Source organism: Puma concolor, chromosome E2 (genome assembly GCF_028749965.1).
Source record: "Puma concolor isolate L17-30 chromosome E2, mPumCon1.1.hap2, whole genome shotgun sequence".
In the NCBI taxonomy this organism is placed as follows: domain Eukaryota; kingdom Metazoa; phylum Chordata; class Mammalia; order Carnivora; family Felidae; genus Puma; species Puma concolor.
This window is the reverse complement of record NC_141681.1, coordinates 15,314,234-15,336,558: the sequence shown is the minus strand read 5'-3', so window position 1 is coordinate 15,336,558 and position 22,325 is coordinate 15,314,234. Positions and strand designations below refer to the sequence as shown.

Genomic DNA, 22,325 nt, shown 5'->3' with positions numbered 1-22,325 from the left:
GGCTCTAAGAAGAAAGGGAAGGAGGTCGGTCATGTTTAATAAGGGCGGAAGTGACGCTAGGCTTCCTGTCAAAGGCGGGCAAAGTGGGCGGTGACTAGAGTAACGAATAATCTCGTCGGCTTGTGGGACTATTGAGGGGAAAGACCGCAAGTTTATCTACTTGCCAGTGAGTATTCTTTTTCCGTTTCCGGTTTTATAAGTGGTCCGCCAGAGTTGGCGGGCAGCAGCCCCTGGGTTACTTTGAGTTAGGGTCGCTGCTTTTGGTGTAGAAGACGGGAACCGCCTGTGTGCCGACATTTCGGAGAAGTGGTCGGGGTTGCGAACAGTCAAGTGGAAGAGAAGGAGGTGACTTGTACAAAGAAAGTAGGTGTCGTTTTCCCTAGCACTTGTGGGCCAGGAGCAGCCCAACCACAAGCATCATTAAGCATATATATATTAAGTATGTATGTATAGCGAATAGTTTGGAAGAAGACTCTCACTCCGATGTAAATAAAAGTCACCTGTCTGTTCACTGACAGAGATAACCACTATGTGTTTGGGGATATTTATTTCTAGTTATTTCTATGTAAATGTATACATTTGTATTAGGTTTTGTACAGCAGTGGGATCACACTTTATATACTCTTTTGTAACTGATTTATCATGAGAACTTTTCAATATGTGAAATGTTCATCTGTAACAGTATTTAGCAGCTGTGTAATAGTATGTTCCAGGACTGTACTGTAATTTTTTTTCCAATCTCCTATTTTGGGCTATTTAAGTTGTTTGCAGTTTTTCACCTTAAGAATGTGATAAATCATTGTGGACGTGTCAAGTTAATTCTCAGAAATGGAGTTGTTGCTCAAATTGTTTTCTTTCTGGAAAAGTTTTTGCTTCTCTGCATTCCAGCAGCAAGTAAGAATGTGTGGCCCTTTATTCACACTCTTGCAATATTGTTTTGTCTTTACCAACTTAATGGCTTTGTTAAATAATCTTCCATTTGCTTTTCTTTGTTTACTAGTAAAGCTTAACTTTCCGAATATTTTTGCCTATTTGTACCTCTTCTTTTGTGAAGTCTCTGTTGGTATCCCTTGCTATGAACATTTTCTTAGGTGTGGCTTTAGTTTTCCTCCTCTTTATCAGAACTGGAGTTGCTGTTTGAATTCTAGGGTGGGATAGATCCATCCTCACTTTGACTTTCCCTTTTATCAGTAATTTTTTCTGCTACTGACATTTGATGAAGTCCTTCCTAGCAATCAGCTTGCCTGTCTAAAGTATGACTTATTACAGGAACAATTTCATTTCCTATATACATTTTTATTAACTCTTGTCTTAAAATGTGACTTGTCACACACACACACACATAAAGAAATCCTCCCTTTTCATAGCATTAGCCAACTTGGGGGCCAAATATAAAATGTCAAGTACCCTGGTGGAGTTCTGGATGGACTCAAAAATAGAGTTTCTCAACCATAAGAACAGGAGCTTATTGTAGCAGGAGGAACACTGCACTAGAAATTTGGTGGCTTGGGGGCACCTGCATGGCTCAGGCAGTTAAGCATCCATCTCTTGATTTCGGCTCAGGTCATGATCCCAGAGTCGTGGGATCGAGCCCCATGATGGGCTCCGTGCTGAGTGTGGAGCTTGCTTAATATTCTCTCTCCCCCGCTTGCGCGCTCTCTCTCTCCCTCTAAAATAAAATAAAAAACTTTAGAAGGAAAGAAATTTGGTGGCTTTGATTCTAGTCCGTGCTGTAGCTAGAACCAAAACTATAAGCAAACAAGTCTATAAAATGAGGGAATTGGATTAGTTCCCTTTTATCTGAGTATTTTATGATTTATTTTTTTTAATTTTTTTTTAAACGTTTATTTATTTTTGAGACAGAGAGAGACAGAGCATGAACGGGGGAGGGTCAGAGAGAGGGAGACACAGAATCCAAAACAGGCTCCAGGCTCTGAGCTGTCAGCACAGAGCACGCAGGGCTTGAACCCACGGACCGCGTGATCATGACCTGAGCCGAAGTCGGCCGCTTAACCGACTGAGCCACCCAGGCGCCCCTATGATTTGTTTATTTGGTGGTTTTCACACACACTCTTAATCTATCTGTTTGTCACATGGGGGTGGGGGCTCATGATAATACTTCATCAGTAAAAGACGGTTTTAAAAGTGTGGTGCGTGTGTGAAATAGTATGTCTCTGTGACAACGTGTGTTTAGATATGGGAAGGTCTATGCATGCTAAGTAAAAAAGCGCAAAGTGAAGAAGAGTGGGTAAAGTATGTGTGCCGGACATCTGTCATTTGCCTCTCCAGATGCACTCTTTCCTTCTCTAGACTGCTCCAGGACCACGAGACTTGGATGCCCTCTGCATCTCCCCTGCCCTCTGGTTCCAGTGTGAGTCACCCAGTTGGCACATTAGGAGGAGATCAGACAGACAGAGAAGAGTGGCTGCATCCCTTAACTGCAGGCTGACCTCCAAATGACAGCCTTCTCCACCCGGCGTTCCCCACCACACACTTGTGCTAACTACTCCCTGCTGTAGCTCCTTCAGGCCTCAGGGTGGGAACGGCGCCCTGCTCTTACTAGCCCGAGTACAGCACTGTACCTGGTGTGTGCCTGTACCCTGCCTTAATGAAAATCTTTCGAAATTACCAAATTTGAGAATGTTATCTTTCTCCTGCTAGAACCCTGGCAGATAGAATAGCCTGTCTTTGGGGTAAAAGAGGGAAAAAACATAGGAATGCACATTGGTATGTTTTTGTAAATGCATAACAAAACTGGAAGATACATGAGAAACTAATGAAAGTAGCTACCTGCTGTGTGGGGAGAAACAGGCCAGTACTAACAGGGCCAGTTGAGGCCGGAGAGAGGGAGGGAGGTTTTTCACAGTACGCCTTTTTGAAATTTTTTTTTTTAATGTTTATTTATTTTTGAGACAGAGAGAGACAGAGCATGAATGGGGGAGGGTCAGAGAGAGAGGGAGGCACAGAATCTGAAACAGGCCCCGGGCTCTGAGCTGTCAGCACAGAGCCCAACACGGGGCTCGAACTCACAGACTGTGAGATCATGACCCGAGCTGAAGTCGGACGCTCAACCGACTGAGCTACCCAGGCGCCCCCACAGTACGCCTTTTTGTATTTATGTTTCTTTTCAAGCTGGTGGACTTGCCAGAAGTTTGTGCATTTAGTGTGTTGTTTTTTTTTTTACTGTTGTGATACTATGTTGTATGAAACGATTTCTTTCCTCTGAGAATAAAATATATGTGTATTAACTACTACAAAATTAATTTTTTTTTTTTTTTAATTAGGACTCATGCACTTAATCTGTCTTTAAATATTGCAACTGTATTTCAGGACTGACAGTAAGGATAAATATTTGGATTATGGCAAGATGAGCTTCCTGTTGCCCAAGCTAACTAGCAAAAAAGAAGTAGACCAAGCAATAAAAAGTACTGCAGAGAAGGTATTGGTTCTCCGATTTGGGAGAGATGAGGATCCAGTCTGTCTGCAGCTAGATGATATTGTAAGTGAATTCTTTAAATAAATGGTTTTTATTAAAAATCTATACGTTCTCACTTCAACATCTACAAAGTGCATGAAAGGCAGTGGCCGGGCCTGGAGATACTGCTTTTCATTTGCTGGCACTCTTTCACTAGGAGCTGGTCATGTGCCTGCCCTGAGCTAAGCCCCCAGACCCGTGATCCTGCTGAATCTGACCTAGACGTCCCTCCCCACCAGTAGCCATCCAAGTTCAGTTTCACCAACAGAGCAGTAGAGGACCGGAAGCACTTATTTACTCTGTGCTCACAACAGTGGAATAATTACCATCACTGTTACTACTCCCACACAGGGAGATGAATGCCAGGGACGTCAGGTGACTTCCCACAGGACAGACCAGTAACTTGCAGAGCTGGGGTTCAAACTTCTTTTTCTCTGCCTGCAAATAAGCTTTTCCAGTGTGGTGCCTCCAGTGTGTGCCTGATGGTAATCTGATTTCATAACACGTCTTCATACTCTGATGAGTAGGGAGGGGAGTATGGGACAAAATGTGGTTATTCTTGTCTCTGTTATAGAGAGAGACTGATCCCAGAACTAACACCTCTTCACACCATTTCTATTGCTGCCACACACAGTGTGGATCCAGTATAAGAATCTTTATTTCTGTGATTAAAAATGAATGCTGATGTGTTAATCTGAGGGAGGAATGGGCCAGAGGATTATACCCTCAGCCACAGAGGGAAGGGAATATCAGAGGCCAAGAGTATAGACTGAAGCCAAGCTGCCCAAGTTCAAATCCCAGCTGTACTGCTTAAGTTGTGTGACCAGGGGCAGATTACCCAGTTTCCTCATCTAAGAAGTGGGGACTATAGTAACCTCATATGAATGTTGTAAGGATCAAATGAGTTAATAAGCATAAAGCACTTTGGACACTTAACGTGTAATAACCCGCCAGACAAGCCTTCACTGTTTTTATTATGATTATCATTTAAGGGGGGATTGGAAGGCAGGAGATTGGGGGGAATTTCAGTGTCTGCCATGTATATTTCTGAGTTGTTTTTGTTTAAGCGAACATGGATTTCATAAATCTATAAGAAGTTTATAAAAGCTTTTTACAACCAAAAATCAATTTAAAAAAAAAGAGAGAGAAATGTATTCACACAGTTTACACAGTTTACCCAGGGCCCTGTCTGAATGATAAGGTTACATTGTGTCTAATGTGGAACTCAGGGGAGATTTAGCTGCCTCTCTCATTGTAACCTACATGTCTCTATTTGCAGCTTTCTAAGACGTCTTCTGACCTGAGTAAAATGGCTGCTATATATCTGGTAGATGTGGACCAAACTCCCGTTTACACGCACTATTTTGACATCAGTTATATTCCATCTACTGTGTTCTTCTTCAATGGGCAGCACATGAAAGTGGATTATGGGTAAGTTAGATTGACCTGAAGTCATTGCAGCTGTGAGGGGTTCTTTCAACCAAGCAGTTCCAGTAACTCACCTGCCTATGAGGGTGGCTCTGTGAGCCCTGTGTTGGTGCTGTGTCCTCAGGTGACCCACTCCTTGGTCATGTGAAACTTTGGCACAAAAATGACAGCGTATCCAGTATGATTGGCAAATGTTAACCTCCTACGTAAGTAGGAAACAATTGAACAGTTTGTGCAGCACTATCTACCCTTTGGTGTAGAAAATATAGAACAGCTTTTTTAAAAGTTTCTTAGGAATTTCATTTAATACATAATGTGTCATTGTTCTTAAACTTTTGGGACTGGTAGGCTGCATTTATGAAAGAAGTGTTCCTTCCGGCAAACTGAGATATGTTTCTCTCTGGCCAAGTGTCCTATCTTCTGCCATTCAGAGAATTCTGATGTCATTCTTCAATTCTGTCAAGAATAAGCACCATGAGGGGCGCCTGGGTGGCGCAGTCGGTTAAGCGTCCGACTTCAGCCAGGTCACGATCTCGCGGTCCGTGAGTTCGAGCCCCGCGTCAGGCTCTGGGCTGACGGCTCAGAGCCTGGAGCCTGTTTCCGATTCTGTGTCTCCCTCTCTCTCTGCCCCTCCCCCATTCATGCTCTGTCTCTCTCTGTCCCAAAAATAAATAAACGTTGAAAAAAAAAAAAAAAGAATAAGCACCATGAAATCTTTAACACCTTCCGTTGTATCCAGTCAGCATCCTAGCACTCAACATGTATTTTCAGTGTGTCCATAATTCTTAACACTTCTCACTGTGGTTCAGGTGTCTGCTTGTTTAGATCTATGTATCTGTTTTGTCATTATCTACTTGAAAGTGCATTAACCATTACCTGTTTTATTTTAAAGCTGTTTATTCTCCTAGGATACAGGTGACAGAAGTTAATGTGATGCAATCTTTTTTTTTTTTTTTTTTTGAGAGCATGCTCAAGGTAGGGAGGGGCAGAGGGAGGGGGAGAGAGAGAATCTTAAGCAGGCTCCATGCCCAATGTGGAGCCCCTCACAGGGCTCACAACCATGAGATCATGACCTAGGACTTTTAACCGACTGAGCCACCCAGGCACCCCCCTGGTGCAGTCTTTTTAAAATGTGATTTATGACACTATGTGCCAACTTAAATATGTAAAAATTTCAGCCTAGCAATTGCATTTGCAAGAATTTATCTAAAGGGAAATAATCATGAAAGTGGGCAAAATTGGCTGCCTAAATATTCATCCCACCATTATTTAAAGAGCAAAATACTTGGAAAGAAACTAGATGTTCACAGAAGGACACTAGATGTCAGTTTCATATGATGTTGTAAATACAAGTTTAATGACTTTGAAAGAAATAGGTTTATGTAAGTTGGAACATTACAAAATAGTTTGCATGATATAATTACCATGATTTTGAAAAAAGAAACACACGTGTGTACACACACGCACACACACTTTGGAAGAATATGTACCAAATGCGGCCTTTGACCTCACTGGTAATGTTTTTTTCTAAAAAATTTCTGTAATAAACATAACCGATGTTTGAAATAGGGAAAAAAAAACGATTTTGTACCCCCCCACTCAAAAGTATAAGTGAGGGGAACTCAGAGACGGTGACCAGTTAACGGGTTCTTCACGGCAAGGCCAACAGCAGCGGCAACCAACTATGCCCATCCCAACGCCCAGGGAATTCTACTTGATAAGGAACTGAGAAGAAATTGAGGTAGATTTTGAAGGGAAGGCTCTTCACCTGGTAGGGCTCACGTGCCCTCCCAGTGGCCCACGGCTCTGCGTTTAATCCTGTATCAAATGGGCCCTGTACTCAGGACCGGAGAAATCAATGTTGGGCTTTATGTCTGAAGTCTCCCTCAGGAACAGAAAGTATCAGAACTGTGCTTCATTTTGTTTATCCTGAAGGTCTGCAGCGAGAAATCGCTAAAAGTTCTGAGCGTGGTTGTTTTTCTCCCGTGCTCTCTAGGTCTCCCGATCACACTAAATTTGTGGGAAGTTTCAAAACCAAGCAAGACTTCATAGATTTGGTTGAAGTAATTTATCGAGGAGCAATGAGGGGAAAGCTTATTGTCCAAAGTCCTATTGATCCCAAGAATATTCCCAAATATGACCTTCTCTATCAAGACATTTAACGCATTCATGACTATCAAAGCTGAAGAAAAAAGCACATCTTGAAACAGTACCTGAACCCAGCTGTGCCGTTTTCCTGGAGTCCTTCGGACATGTGTTCAGCATCCCAGCAGAGAAGAGTGCTGACTTGGGTAGAAAATACCCCACCCTCAAGTAGAAGACCACGCTGGCACTGCGATGGGCAGAGATGCTTAAATGTCTATTCCCTGCAAACCCCAGAGCAGTCAAGACCACCGGGGTCAATTTCCCCAGCGTGATTTTTTTTTTAATTTTTATTGTGCTTCTCTTTATTCCTTAAGATGATATAGAATCCTTCTAAACATTGGCTAGTATATTTATGTTGACTTTGATATACAAGTAAAATAGAAAATCATTTCCCGTAAGAGCAGAAGTACTTATTTTTTTACCCTAAATGTACCCACACACACACCCTCCCCCTCACCCGTTTCTCCACTCATGTATTTATCTCATGCTCTCCTGTCTCCAGTCCCTGTTATCTCAGTTTCTCTTGGAATAAATGTTTCTCTACAGATAGTGAAAAAATGTTTTATTTTGGAAATTTTCTGGTTTAAACTTTTATTTATTTATTTTTATTTTTTGAGAGAGAGATTGCAAGCTGGGGAGTGGCAGAGACAGAGGGAGACACAATCTGAAGCAGGCTCCCCGCTCTGAGCTGTCAGCACAGAGCCCAACGCAGGGCTCAAACTCACAAACTGTGAGATCATGACCTGAGCCAAAGTTGGACGCTTAACTGACTTAGCCACCCAGGTGCCCCATCTGGCTTGAACTTTTAAAACAGTATCCCAGTTTGCTCATTTGACTAGCTTTTATTAAATTGCCCAAGAAATGGGACGTTGAACCTTTACCATCCAGCACCCAATTTGAGCTAAACAAATTAGTAAGTAGCAGCAGATTTCTCCCAGAAGTCCAAGTTCTGCCGCTTTCTGAAGCAGAGGATTTTACTTCAAGGACTCAAGACTGGAAAGAGATGTCAGAATCGTTAGAAATAACATCTTTGTGGTATTTGCCCATTTTAATAACTTTATGAAGAATTCTTGCTCTGCCAGCAGCCCTGGCATAACCTGCCACCACTTGACAAGTCCCTGCTTCTCTCAAAACCTCGCTGGGCCTCTGGATACTGACTTTGTAGAACAAAAGAATAGATGCAGACCCAGAGGGCAGTGGGCCAGACATGGATTTGCTCGCCAGACGCTGATGTCCCAGCTCTGTGCAGACCAACACTGTCTCTGCAAGTTCATTCTCCCCTTACTGGGCGCTTCCTTTACAAGCCTTTTCTGCAAGAAGAGATGACCACCCGTCCTGGTTCTCATTGACGTGGCATAGAAGGAAGGCCACTGTGGGTTTTTGCATCCTTTGCTGACGACAGGAGAGAGCCGCTCCAGGGATAAGACGTGGAACCGTAGCAACCATCCCAGGACCATTAGGACCAGCCCCGGGATGAAATGTGAATGTGTGGAGAAGGACAATAAAAACCTGGGTCCTTGATGATGCTATTGAGCTGCTTAGTGAACTTTAAACCTGCCTCCCTCCAGAAAGAATAAAATGTCTTCATTGCCTGTCACTGTTAGTTGGATTTTCTGTCACAACTTCAGTCACACAGTGTTTGACATGTGGTAGGTGCTCAGATACCAACAAAAACTTAGAACTTGCATGCATAAAATTCTCATATCTTCTTTCTTCCTGAGGTCTTTAGGGAATGTTTCTCTGAAGTCCTGATTTTTTTTTAATTTTTTTTTAATGTTTTTATTTATTTTTGAGACAGAGCATGAACGGGGGAGGGTCAGAGAGAGAGGGAGACACAGAATCTGAAGCAGGCTCCAGGCTCTGAGCTGTCAGCACAGAGCCCGACACGGGGCTCGAAGTCACAGACTGTGAGATTGTGACCTGAGCTCAAGTCGGACGCTTAACCGACTGAGCCACCCAGGCACCCCTTTTTTTTTTTATTGTTTTTGTTCCTATCTTAGTTACTTTCCATTCCACAAGTATTGATTGAGTTCATACCAAATGCCCTTCTCTGTGCTCCATGCTACAGAAATACAAGTGACTCCTGAATGGGAGAAGGCTTTGTAGTGGAGACAATGCCCAAACCTCAAAGGAGGGTAGGACGTACTTGTGTGGAAAGGGAGAGGCATTCAGGAGAGGGTGCCAGGAGGAAGAAGCCCAGATGCTGGAGACAGCAGAACATGTTCAGAGAGCCACGCAGAGTTCAGTGTCACTAAAATCCAAGGGGTAGACCAGGAGGGCAGGAAGTGCTGCTGGGGAGGAAGCTGGAAATGATAAGTGAATTGAGAAAATGCTGAAAGTTTTTTCTTACTGTTTTCCTTCGGGACAGTGGCCAGAAGCCACTTAGTGCAATCAGATAGTTCTTCAAGACAAGTGGAGTGTTTTTTCTTCAAGAAAATTTAGTGCTAAAGCTATACCAACCAAAAAAGAACTGTATTGAGAGATATTTTGTTTATGTGTGTGTATAATTCTTCAGTTTCTGGCTATTCTTTCACAGCTTTTAGAATATAGATGTAAGATCTTCATTGGTCTCTACTAGCTCTAACCTGTTGAAAAGTGTGGATGGACCTAGAGAGTACACCTGAGGACAACTTCACAGTGAAGGGCAGATCCTGGTGCGAGAATACTGACATCAGCATTTTATACCATGAGAAGGAGAGGCCATATTTTCATAGGACACAAAGGTACATTAATGAAAGGTCAGTGTACTGAAGGCTTAAACAGCAGGAAGGAATAGAAGAAGTTAGAAGAAGAGCCTTCTGTTTACAGGGGTTCTGAAACCTTTCTTCTGGGAGACCCTTAATAGCAAGAGCCTGTCTTTGTGAAAGGGAAGACTCAGGTGGCTTGCATTTGGCTCCCAGTAAAGGATAGGTTTCTTCCAACTGGGAAAAGCATACCCTATTGAGGAAGAGACTTGTAACTCTTTTACCAAGTTCCAGAATGTTCATAGGGATGTTAGGGATCAGCTGTTTTAAGCCCCTCTGGAAGGAAACCAGGGACCGATGGCAGGGAACTGAAGGCACTTGGCAAACATGTGGCCACACTATGATCTGGACTCAGCAAGTCCAGAAGTCCTGCCTGCCTTTATCCCATCTTTGTTTTCTGAAGTGCTGGTGTGTTGGAACACAAATAATAAAATACTGCCTGTGCCAAAACCCTTGTTTTCATCCCACGTTGAGCTAGCCTCTTCCTCGTCAGCCCACACTCTTTCCCCTAATACACTTCAAAGAAGAGGATACCGTGTAGAGAGCTGAAGTTCATATCCAGACAGACCTGTGTTCAAAGTGAATTCAGCCTCACTATCTAATAGCTGTATGGCCTTAAACAAATCACTTAACTTCTCCAAGTCTGTTTTCTTGTCTATGAAACCAGGGTAACAGTGACCTTTCTGAGGCCTGCTGTTTGGTAGGCACTCAGTCAATGAGTATGATCCCCAGGGTGGGAAAGTTTGTTTCGTCTTACAGATTTTGAGTTGGCTTGGGGTGTTTTCTGCCACACTCCTAGTAGACTCTATACCACTTAGCTGCTGCTGTACCATAAATGAGAGAATAAAAAAGGCCTGAGGCTAAAAACAGCACAGAAATGACTCAAAAGAAATCCCTTTATTGATTGACTCAGCACTGCTTCATACTCCATTTTATCCCCTCTCCTCCCATCTAGTTTCCTCTCTTCCAGAGTAAAGTCTTGCTGTCAGGCTAGGGCTCCCAGCCAGACAGCATTAGTTGCCAGCTGTGGTTTCCTGAATCCAGGCCAGGATGGAGGGCACTTTCACGTACACACCATACTCAGCAACCCTACAGCTCTTATCAAAGCTCAGGATTCCAGCTGCATACCAGGTGTTGTCATCCTCATCGTGAACGGCAAACGCACTGCCAGCGTCACCGTAGCAAGTATCTTCCTGAAACTCAGACAAGCCAGCACAGAAGGTGTGCTCATTCAGTATGGGCTGCACCCCTACAGGACTCTTCGATGACTTCTTCTCGGGCACTGTGCTGCCTTCGTAGTGCTTCACACAATTCTCTTGATCAGCCACAGGCAGCATGACGTACTTCAGTAGCTCAGTGAAATTAAAGTTGGTATTTCGCCCCCATCCAGACACATAGCCCACACGCCCCACTTCTGCATAATCTTTTGAAGGTAGACAGATGGGCATTACTCTCTCATCAATGGGCACCTTCTGTTTGAGTTTGATGAGCCCGATGTCTACGTTGGAGTAGTTAGGGTGGAGAACCACCTTCTCAATCTCCACAGGCTGATTTTTCCCCACATAGAGTTTCAAAGTTGGGGCAATGTCTTTTGCTTTTGCATCATCTTTATGGCCCAGGAAGAGATTTTTAGCCGTGGTCAACAGCCACTGTTCACTGATCAATGTGGCCCCTGAGGTGAGATTATGGTGGGAGACCATCTTAGCCTGCCAGGGAAAGCTGCCTTTGGCATCCACTGATCCACCCATGATCCGCTGCACCTGATCCACCGGGTTCTTGGGCTTTCCGCACACTGTCAAGGAAAGCAAGAAAGTCAGGAGCAGAAATGTGAGTCTCCCAGTGTAGGAAAGGGGCAAAGCATTGGCAATTGCTGCTTTCTAAACTATTGTGTTAATTTCTGCACAGCTAGGAATATTTACACTCCTTGCCTTACCACCTGCTCCCCCCATTTCCATTGTTGACAGTTTAAAGTGGCTCTTTTTTATAAAGTTGTTTACATCAGTAGGGCACAGTTCTATTTCCTACTTTTCTAACTCATGAAAAAAAAAAGTAGTGCTGAGATTTTCAAATCTCAATGCTGAGACTTTCCCTAAAAGTCATTGTGAGGGTGAGAAGCTATAAAAATTCATTCTCCCTAAATAAAGAGCCATCTGTTGCAGCGTTGGCTGGAACTCAGATTTTAGCTAGAAGGCAGCTTAGTGATTCTACACCACTAGTCATAGAAGAGGGCAGACAGAATCCTCCCGTCCCAGGAGGGAAAGGGAAGGAGCAGTAGCTTTTCCTAATAACAGGAACTAGAAGTCCTAACCCGTCTCCAACCTGCTGCCTCATACTTCCATGGATTTCTTTTTGTTCTGTCCTCCCATGACTAGTTCTTCCTGGAGCTGGCTGTACACTTGACCCTGGGCTGCCTAGGCAGCCTCTCTGTATACACAGGACCTTCTGATTTCTCTGGGGGCAATGTGGACAGTGGATTCAGTCAATACCCCAAAGACCCAAATGAAGGAGATCCTTAGTGCACTTTTTTGGAGAGCCATCACCCAAATGCTCACTTATCGGCCTGGCCATTTTGGGTTCTCCCAGGTCCCTCATCTTGGCCCTGTGATGCTCAGAGGAAGCCACTCAGGAAGGATGTGCCTGCCCACACACTAGACTCTCAACACCTACCTTTGGTCAGCTTCCCAGGGCCCCTGGCTTCCTACCTGCTTCACATTCGGGAAGTTTCTCTCCAATGGCCTTGTTTGTCCAGTGCTTCTCACTGTTTAATGTATACTCTCCTGAAGCAAAAGGATAGAAAAGAGTTAAAAGACATTGAATCTGGACCCAGCATGAAGAGAGGAGGTGTTTAAAGAGAATCAGAGAAAGAGAGGGGAAAGGAGGGAGGGAGGAAGGGAAGAGCAGTGTACTAGAAGCCAAGTGCGGGGGGGGGGGGGGGGGGAGGGCGGGGGGGGGGGGGCAGTGAAGCCCAGCAGGACAGATTTGTTGTCATGGAGACACACTACAGAGTAGGAACCAGGGTTCAAATTCTGCCCGTTCACCTTACAGGCTACCTGAACTTGAGCAAGTTATTCAGCCTGTCTGTACCTCAGTGTCCTCATCAGCAAAATGAGAGTAACAGTATCTCTTCAGAGGGTTTTGTAAGAACTAAGTGAGCAGATATACATCAAGAACTTAGAACAGTGCTGGGAACACAGTACTCACTAGTAAGGACCACCCCTTGTCATCACTGGCACCACCCTTGGTTTGTTTTTTTTTGTTTTGTTTTGTTTTTTTTAACCACATCTCCTTTTGGAGATGTAGATCTCACTCTGAGATGAGTAGGCTACATGTTATCACCTCCCCTTAACAAAGGAGAAAACTTGGAGCTAAAGTTAATTTGTCCAAAAGGCCACAGCTACTGGTGACAAAATCGCTATTAGAATCTACCTCTTCTGGTTCCAAGGAGAACATGTAAGTTTTCTGGCCCATCACCCTTGGCCCCACTCATCATGGAAAGGCCGGGATGGAGGAGGGTGCAGGGACATGGTCTAGGTCTTACCGTCTCCTTCTGTGCGCAGTTTATAGAGGGGATTACACTGGTAGCGAACAAAGTGCTCCGCATAGCCATTCTCAATCTCTGGGGGCTTTGGAAGGCTGACCTCTGCAAAGGAAATGCAATAGGAAGAGGGGGTTCATGTTCAGAAACTCATCCCAGAGACCCATGAAAAGAGTTGAGAAGAAGCTGTTCTGCGTATCAACGGCCCTCCACCTCAAATGGAAGCCAAAGGGAAGGCCATCTCCCCTTTTTTCTGGATGGCTCTCCAGTGTTCTTCACAGGACTGAAATAGCAGAGGTTAAGATGAGAAGGAGGAAGTGGCTCTTCCCAAAGAGAGGGTGCAGATGTGATAGGGTCAATGAGACCCAGCAGTGCTGGAACATCCAGCTCCCACCCAAACCCAGACCTACCTGTGTTATCCGTGGCCTCATTGCCAGTGTCCACTGCGAAAAGCTGCCCCCAGAACAGGAGGGCAACAACAGCTCCCAGGGCTCTGCAGAGACAGGACAAGAAGGGGTGCACAACTGGTCTCCTTGCTACACACACACACACACACACACACACACACACACACACACACCTCCCATTAGCCAGCCAGAGAAGAAGCTACATGGAAGTGTTAGAACCAAGAAGTTGCCTCCTGCCAGCACCCATATACACAGTCCACTCGGGTTCCAGTGTGGTCCGTGCTGCTGGGAATTCTACATGAGCCTCAGAGAGGAACCACCAAGATAGGAAGGTACATAGGCATGTGGGCCTCAATTTCTGGCAGCATTTAGGAAACATTAAGTTGCTAATAATAAATGAGCTCTCCTGAAAAAAAAAAAAAAAAAAAAAAAAAAGCCTCAGACACCAAAGGTGCTGGGCTACAGGATAATAGCTAATAAAGTGTGGGTAACTTGAAGATGGAAAAGTAGGGATTTCTTATGCTATTCCCTAGACTTTTTAATTTTTTCCATAAGTAGATGTTTTAAATATACAGAATTTATGGTTTTCCTATTATTTTATGATGATTTGCCTTTAGGAAACCCCAAAACACCAAAAGGTCACCAGGAAGATAACGGGCTTCCTGAAAGCATGACCGTAGACATGGGCATTGACGCATAGGTGACACTACCAGGTAATCGTTTCGCTGACAGAAGCCAACCGTACAGAGATTGCTTAGTTAAGTATGTAGTCTTGTTATTTCAACCTTTAAAAAAGGTTTGTTTTTTTGGGTTTTTTTGCTTTGATAAAATCTCAGTGCCTTAATTGGGTCACTCAAATGTGTTACTATTGGTCTTACACATTTTTTAAAACAAACAAAAAAAATATCTGCTAATAAACATATCTTAAATACCAGAAAGCCTACTATGGGAGCCTCTGGCATCCCCTGTAAAGATGAAAATTTTGTAACCTCGAGGAAAAAGATATTGTTTAGAGTAAGTCACATTCTCATGGACGCAGAAAAGCAGAAGATTTAGCACGCTAAACTAAACCCCTTAATTTGCTATAGTTTAGCCCAGTGGCCCTATTTCTTTGTTCTTGATTTCCATCTCTCCTTTGGTTCCCCCCATACCTGAGCTGTCCTGTGGTACAAGATGTGCACAGAGAAAGATGACATGAGCAGGGCAAGGAGGGAAGTGGCAGAACCATGGACTCACCTCATCTTTGGTTTGTCCTGCCGGTTGGAAGAGCAGTGCTGAGGGGGCTACCTGCTGATGCTTTTATGCCTCCGGTATCTCACTCCACCCCCTTCTGGGTTTCGTAATTGCTGTGTCTACACAACTTTGACCTTGTTAAGGTCACTGCATTTTCCAGTAACAGAGCCACAAACAATATCCCTGTTAAGAGCTGAGCTCTTGCTTCACGCTTGAGTTGCCCCTGGTGTTTCTTTACAAACCCCAAAGAAGCCTGGCCACGCCATGACCCCCTGTAGCTGCCCAAGTGTTTCCCGAAATCAGCCACTGTGCAGGAGTGGGGGAGGAAATGTCAATCTGTGTCTCTTTGTTTTGGAGAGTTTTCAGCACTGAGAAAAAAAAAAAAACCCTTCTTTGCATTATTTCAAACGCCTTATAGATGTTCCTGCAACCTGGCTGAGACAGGGCTCTAAAGAAAGCATTTCCTTTTCACAATCATCTTCCTCACCCTGTGTTGACATCTCCCTATTGCTTAAAACTTCTCCAACCTGAAATCAGTAAAATGTACTTATTGTCTTCTCTGATAGCTCTTTGCAAGAAATCACACAAAATGGTTAAAGCTGTACTGTAGGCTGCTGCAAACCATGCTCAATGGCAGTAGTTCTCATGGTATTGTAATCCAGTAATTAATACAGACAGCAGGTGAGGAAAATCAGTATGCTTCAATCAAATGTCTGCACTCTATATTCCAAGTCCTACTCAATTGAACTCAATAAAATACTGCTTTGTTCATTAAAAAAAAAAAAAAAAAAAAAAGATCAGTGGTTCTTAAGTTATAATGTACAAAAGAATCACTTTGAGATATTGGTGGTGGCATTGATGTAACAGCAGATCACTGGAAACAGCATAGATGTCCATCAGTAGGGAATGGGTGCAAACAAGCAAAAAGCAGAATTAGACCTATAAATACTGAGAACAAATTGATGGCTGCCAGAGGGAAGGGATTGAGAGGATGGACAAAATGGGTGAAGGGGAGAGGGAGATACAGCTTCCGGTTCTGGAAAGAATGGGTCATGGGAATAAAAGATACAGGGAATACAATTAATCATATTGCAATAGTGTTGGAAGGTGACCGATGGTAGTAGCTACACTCGTGGTGAGCACAGCATAACATATAGAGATGTTGAATCACTATGTTGTCCACCTGAAACTAATGTAACATTGTGTGTCAACTGTACTCAAAATACTTTTAATAGGGGGATGGCTAAATAATGTGGTATATTCATATAATGGAATACAGATCTTCCACGCCTTGTGATAGGGCTGCATCCTGATAAACCATCTTAAGTTGAAAATATTGTAAGTCACAAATTCATTTAATACACCTGACCTACCAAGCATCAAAATTTAGCCTGGCCTACCTTAAATGTGCCCAGAACAATCCCATTGCCCTAAGTTGGGCAAAATCATCTCACTCAAAGTCTCCTTTATAATAAAACGTTGAATATCTCATGTAATTTATTGAATACTGTAGTGAAAATGAAAAACAAAGTGGTTATGTGGGTAAAGAATGGTCGTTAAGTGTATTGATTGTTTACCCTCATGATCGTGTAGCTGACTGGAAACTGCTGAGCATCACAAGAGACTATCATCCTGCATATGACTAGCACGGGCAAAGATCAAAATTCAAAGTACAGTTTCTACTGAATGCATGTTGCTTTCACACCATCATAAAGTCAAAAAATCAGAAGTCAGGGGTGAGGAGCTCGGTGATCCAGGTGATGGGATTAAGAGATATGAACTTCCACTTATAAAATAAATTAAGTCATAAGGATGTTATGTACAGCATAGGGAATATACTCGATAATATTGGAATAACTTTGTGTGGTGACAGATGGTAACTACACTTACCATGATGAGCATTTCATGCTATATACAAATGTTGAATCATTATGTATCTAAAACTAATAGAAGAGTGTACGTCAACTATACTTTTTTTAAAAAGGAGGAAAGAAAAAACTCGTTAAGTTGAACCATCTTCAGTCAGGGACAATCTGTATTACACAGCTGTGAGAGTGAACAGACAATGAAAAAACATGGAAAATCATAAGTTTGAAAGAAAGTGGCAAGTTTCAGGAGATTACGTTAAGAATGATACCACTTTGAGGGGCGCCTGGGTGGCGCAGTCGGTTAAGCGTCCGACTTCAGCCAGGTCACGATCTCGCGGTCCGTGAGTTCGAGCCCCGCGTCAGGCTCTGGGCTGATGGCTCAGAGCCTGGAGCCTGCTTCCGATTCTGTGTCTCCCTCTCTCTCTGCCCCTCCCCCCTTCATGCTCTGTCTCTCTCTGTCCCAAAAATAAATAAACGTTGAAAAAAAAAAAATTAAAAAAAAAAAAAAAAAAAGAATGATACCACTTTGGGGCACCTGAGTGGCTCAGTCCGTTAAGCATCCAACTTCAGCTCAGGTCATTATCTCACAGTCTGTGGGTTCGAGCCCCACATTGGGCTATGTGCTAACAGCCCAGAGCCTGGAGCCTGCCTCAGATTCTGTGTCTCCATCTCTCTCTGCCCCTCCTCTGCTCACGCTCTCTCAAAAATAAACATTTAAAAAAATTTTTTAAAGAAAAAGAATGATAACACTTTTAGAGAGCTCAAAAACAAACATACTTGGAAAAAGATTCTTTGATCCAAATCACAAGCAACAACAAAAAATAGATAAATTTAAAACTTTTGTTCATCAAAAGACAATATCAAGAAAGGGGAAAGACAATCTATGAGTGGGAGGAAATATTTATAAATCATATCTCTGACAAGGATTTAATATCCAGATATTCTACAAAAACAACAAAAACACAATCCAATGAAAACATAGGCAAATGCCATTGACGGATGAATGGATAAAGAAGATGTGATGTGTGTGTGTGTGTGTGTGTGTGTGTGTGTGTGTGTGTGTGTGTGTGTACACAATGGAGTATTACTCAGCAATCAAAAAGAATGAAATCTTTCCATTTGCAACTACATGGATGGAACTAGAGGGTATTATGCTAAGTGAAATTAGTCAGAGAAAGACAAATATCATATGGATTCATTCATACGAGGTGTTTAAGGTACAAAACAGATGAACATAAGGGAAGGGAATCAAAAATAATATAGAGGGGCGCCTGGGTGGCTCGGCTGAGCTTCTGACTTTGGCTCAGGTCATGATTTCACGCTCTGTGAGTTCGAGCCCTGCATCGGGCTCTGTCCTGACAGCTCAGAGCCTGGAGCCTGCTTCAGATTCTGTGTCTCCCTCTCTCTCTGACCCTCCCCCGTTCATGCTCTGTCTCTCTGTGTCTCAAAAATAAATAAACATTAAAAAAAGTTTTTAAATATTAATATAGAAACAGGGAGGGAGACAAAACATAAGAGACTCTTAAGCATAGAGAACAAACAGAGGGTTGCTGGAGGGGTTGTGGGAGGAGGGATAGGCTAAATGGGTAACGGGCATTAAGGAAGACATTTGTTGGGATGAGCACTGAGTGTTACACATAGGTGATCAATCACTGGAATCTACTCCTGAAATCATTGTTGCATTATATGCTAACTTGGATGTAAATTTTTAAATAAATAAATAAATAAATAAATATTACTTTTTAAAATGGGCAAATGATTTGAACCAACATTTTTTCAAAAGAAAATACACAAATGACCAATAAGCACATAAGCACATGATAAGATGCTCACCATCACTGGAAATATCATTACAGAAGTGCAAGTCAAAACCACAGGATGCCAAGGCACCTGGCTGGCTCAGTCGGAAGAGCATGCCACTCTCAATCTCAGAGTCATGAGTTCAAATCCCACATGAGGTGTAGAGATTATTTTAAAACTTTGATATAAACACACACACACACACAGCATGGCACTCATACCTACTAGGATGGCTACAATCAAATATATGTTGGGCCCCTGAGTGGCTCAGTCAGTTGAGCATCCAACTCTTGATGTTGGCTCAGGTCATGATCTCAAGTTCATGGAATCAAGCCCCGTGTCAGACCCTGGGCTGACAGCATGGACTCTGCTTGGGATTCTCTTCTCTTTCCCTGTCTCTCTGCCACTTCCCTGTTTGCACATGTGCGCGCTCTCTATCACTCTCAAAATAACAAAATAAAATAAATATATTAAAATATACATATTTTCAAAATATATGTTTGAAATTATATAATACATATATCTATGTGTATATATATGTGCATATACATATATATGCACACATATATACATACATAATAAATGTTGGCAAGGGTGTGAATAAGTCGGAACTGCCGTATACTGCTGTAGGGAATATAAAATGGTGTAGTCTCTGTGGACAACACTATGATGGTTCCTCAAAAAGCTAAACATAGAATTGTTATATGACCCAGAAGTTCTACTTCTAGGTATATAGCCAACATAATTGAAAATAGGGTCTCTAAAAGATTCTTGTACATCAATGTTCCTGACAGCATTATTCACAATAACCAAAAGGTAGAAATAATCCAAGTGTCCTTCAACAAATGAATGGATAAACAAAACGTGGCATATATGTACAATAGACTACTGTTCATCTATAAAAAGTTCTGGCACATGCTACAAATATTATGCTAAGTGAAAGAAACCGGACACAAAAAGACAAATATCATATGATTCTACTTCTATGAAATATCTAGAAAAGGCAAATTCATAGACACAAAGTAGAGGTTACCAGAGCCTAGGGGAGGGGACAGAGGAGAATTATTGCTTAATGGGTACAGAGTTTCTGTTTGGAGTGATGAAAATTTTTGGAAATGGTAGTGATGATTACACAACATTGCAAATGTAATTAATGCCATTGAATTGTACACTTTAGAACTGTTACCAGAAAATTTGTTATATATACTTTATCACAAAAAATTCATAAAAAATAATAAACTTCTTTCTCTTGAGGCCAAAAAAATTTTTTAAAAACAAGCAGAACTAAACAATATGTCTTATAGGCCTAGATGCCAAGAAGACAAAAACTGTATTTTTAAATATTTTAAAAGAATGGAAAACACAAAATGTAAAATGTTACTTCTCATAGGGAGGCAGGAGGAAGGCATAAGAGAAAATCACGTATGTAAATATAAATAAATTATTGTTAACAACCCAGCTTTGGGCTCTCTCCCTCTGCCTGTCTCCCCCACTCACACTCTTTCTCTAAGAAATAGAATAGAACAAGAATGAATAAATAAATAATTTTTCAAAACATATGTTGGTATCAAATAACATTTAAAAAGTGAAGGAGGGTGGGGGAGAATCACCAGACAGACATTAAGAGGCAAAGCCCAGGCCCCTCCTTGCAGAGAACTGATCCAGTCTGAGCAGAGTCTGAGAATCTGCATTATAAACGGCCACAACTTCTCCCACTGTGTATACATGCTGCAACATGACTGCACTGCTCTGTGATCCTGTGAAGCGGAGGTGGAAGTTTTCTCTTTGGGCTGCAAATGCCCCTCCTAGAATATCTAAAATGAGACATTTCTCACCACCACTGTAATTCGAATAAATGCTTACCCACTAGATGCATGAAAATTTGCATTTGTGGGAATGCAAGCTGGTGCATTCTGGAAAACAGTATGGAGGTTCCTCAAAAATTAAAAATAGAACTACCCTACGACCCAGAAATTGTACTACTAGGCATTTATCCACAGGATACAGGTGTGCTGTTTCAAAGGGACACATGCACCCCCATGTTTATAGCAGCACTATCCACAATAGCCAAAGTATGGAAAGAGCCCAAATGTCCATCCATGGATGAATGGATAAAGAAGATGTGGTATATATATACAATGGAGTATTACTCAGCAACCAAAAAGAATGAAATCTTGCCATTTGCAACTATGTGGATGGAACTGGAGGGTATTATGCTAAGTGAAATTAGAGAAAGACAAAAATCATATGACTTTACTCATCTGAGGACTTTAAGAGATGAAACAGATGAACATAAGGGAAGGGAAACAAAAATAATATAAAAACAGGGAGAGGGACAAAACAGAAGAGACTCAAATATGGAGAACAAACTGAGGGTTACTGGAGGGGTTGTGGGAGGGGGGATGGGCTAAATGGGTGAGGGGCACTAAGGAATCTACTCCTGAAATCATTGTTGCACTATATGCTAACTAATTTGGATGTAAATGCAAAAAAATAAAAAAACAAGTTAATAAAAAAAATTAAAATGAAGACTACTTGTGACTTTGAAAATAAAGCTTTTTTTCTCAAAAAAAAAAAAAAAATTTGCATTTGCCTGTAAACAAAACCTGAGCTCTATTATAACGGACAAGGGAGAGTTCATAGGCTCTCTGCCTTTGGCATCCTTTATTAACTTGACAATTAAGAGTATCCAGCCCAGGGCGCCTGGGTGGCTCAGTCAGTTAAGCATCCAAATTCAGCTCAAGTCATGATCTCACAGTTCTTGAGTTCAAGGCCTGCATCGAGCTCTGTGCTGACAGCTCAGAGCATGGAGCCTGCTTCAGATTCTGTGTCTGCCTCTCTCTCTCTGTCCCTCCCCCACTCATGCTCTGTCTCTCTCTCTCAGAAATAAATAAACGTTAAGAAAAAAAAAATTTTAAAGAAGAAAGAAAAAAATAGTATCCAGCCCAAAGGCCTTCTGACTTGGAATTAGGATGGGACAAGATGAGGAGGTGACAGCTGAGAGTAGCCAGCCACAGGATGTAGGAAACACATTTTGTGGTGAGAACAGAAAGCAGAAAAGCTTAAAAAATTCATAAAGCAGGACAGCAGTTGGCAGAGAAACTTGAAGGGTAGAGTTTTGGTTTTGGAAGGAAAAAATTATTATTTTTTTTTTACATTTATTTATTTTTGGACAGAGAGAGACAGAGCATGAACGGGGGAGGGGCAGAGAGAGAGGGAGACACAGAATCGGAAACAGGCTCCAGGCTCTGAGCCATCAGCCCAGAGCCTGACGCGGGGCTCGAACTCACGGACCGCGAGATCGTGACCTGGCTGAAGTCGGACGCTTAACCGACTGCGCCACCCAGGCGCCCCAGAAAAAAATTATTTTTTAAAAGTTCTACCATTATTGAAGTCTTGAAATTTTGCAAGCTACAGAAAAATAAAAATAAGAAAAAAGTCTTCCCATTATTTTGCCACCCCAAGACAACCAATAACCACTATTAACACTTTAGTGTCATTTTCTTCCAGGCTTTTCTCTGTACATTCTTTTACATCGTGTTGATAATTCCTTATATCTATATCTATATCTATATCTATATCTATATCTATATCTATATCTATATCTATAATTTTTGTGGTCTGCCTTTTTTACCCAATATTACAGGCATTTTCTATGTTGTAGCAAACTCTTTAAAACACTTTCAATGC

At 42.3% G+C, this 22,325-nt stretch overlaps 2 protein-coding genes across 6 annotated transcripts in view; one reads left to right on the top strand and one right to left on the bottom strand.

Annotated features, from left to right (window-relative positions):
• The first annotated feature begins 71 nt into the window (after positions 1-71).
• The window catches only part of TXNL4B (thioredoxin like 4B), a 46,267-nt gene continuing 24,013 nt past the window's right edge, over positions 72-22,325 (top strand). Inside the window, exons 1-5 of one of the 5 annotated variants that reach the window (XM_086689025.1) lie at positions 173-363; positions 2,311-2,371; positions 3,331-3,499; positions 4,755-4,906; positions 6,900-7,217. In XM_086689025.1, coding sequence (XP_086545151.1) covers positions 3,368-3,499; positions 4,755-4,906; positions 6,900-7,065 — 450 coding nt within the window. In that variant the 5' untranslated portion in view covers positions 173-363; positions 2,311-2,371; positions 3,331-3,367 and the 3' untranslated portion in view covers positions 7,066-7,217. The other 4 variants (XM_086689027.1, XM_025920676.2, XM_086689026.1 and 1 more) reach the window with 4 other exon arrangements.
• Positions 10,671-15,091, bottom strand: LOC112857224 (haptoglobin). The gene is made up of 5 exons (XM_025920519.2): positions 14,971-15,091; positions 13,738-13,820; positions 13,331-13,432; positions 12,495-12,569; positions 10,671-11,584 (listed from the first exon to the last, which is right to left on the bottom strand). Exons 1-5 carry the CDS (start codon positions 14,973-14,975, stop codon positions 10,806-10,808), a joined length of 1,044 nt encoding a protein of 347 aa, XP_025776304.1. The 5' UTR covers positions 14,976-15,091; the 3' UTR covers positions 10,671-10,805.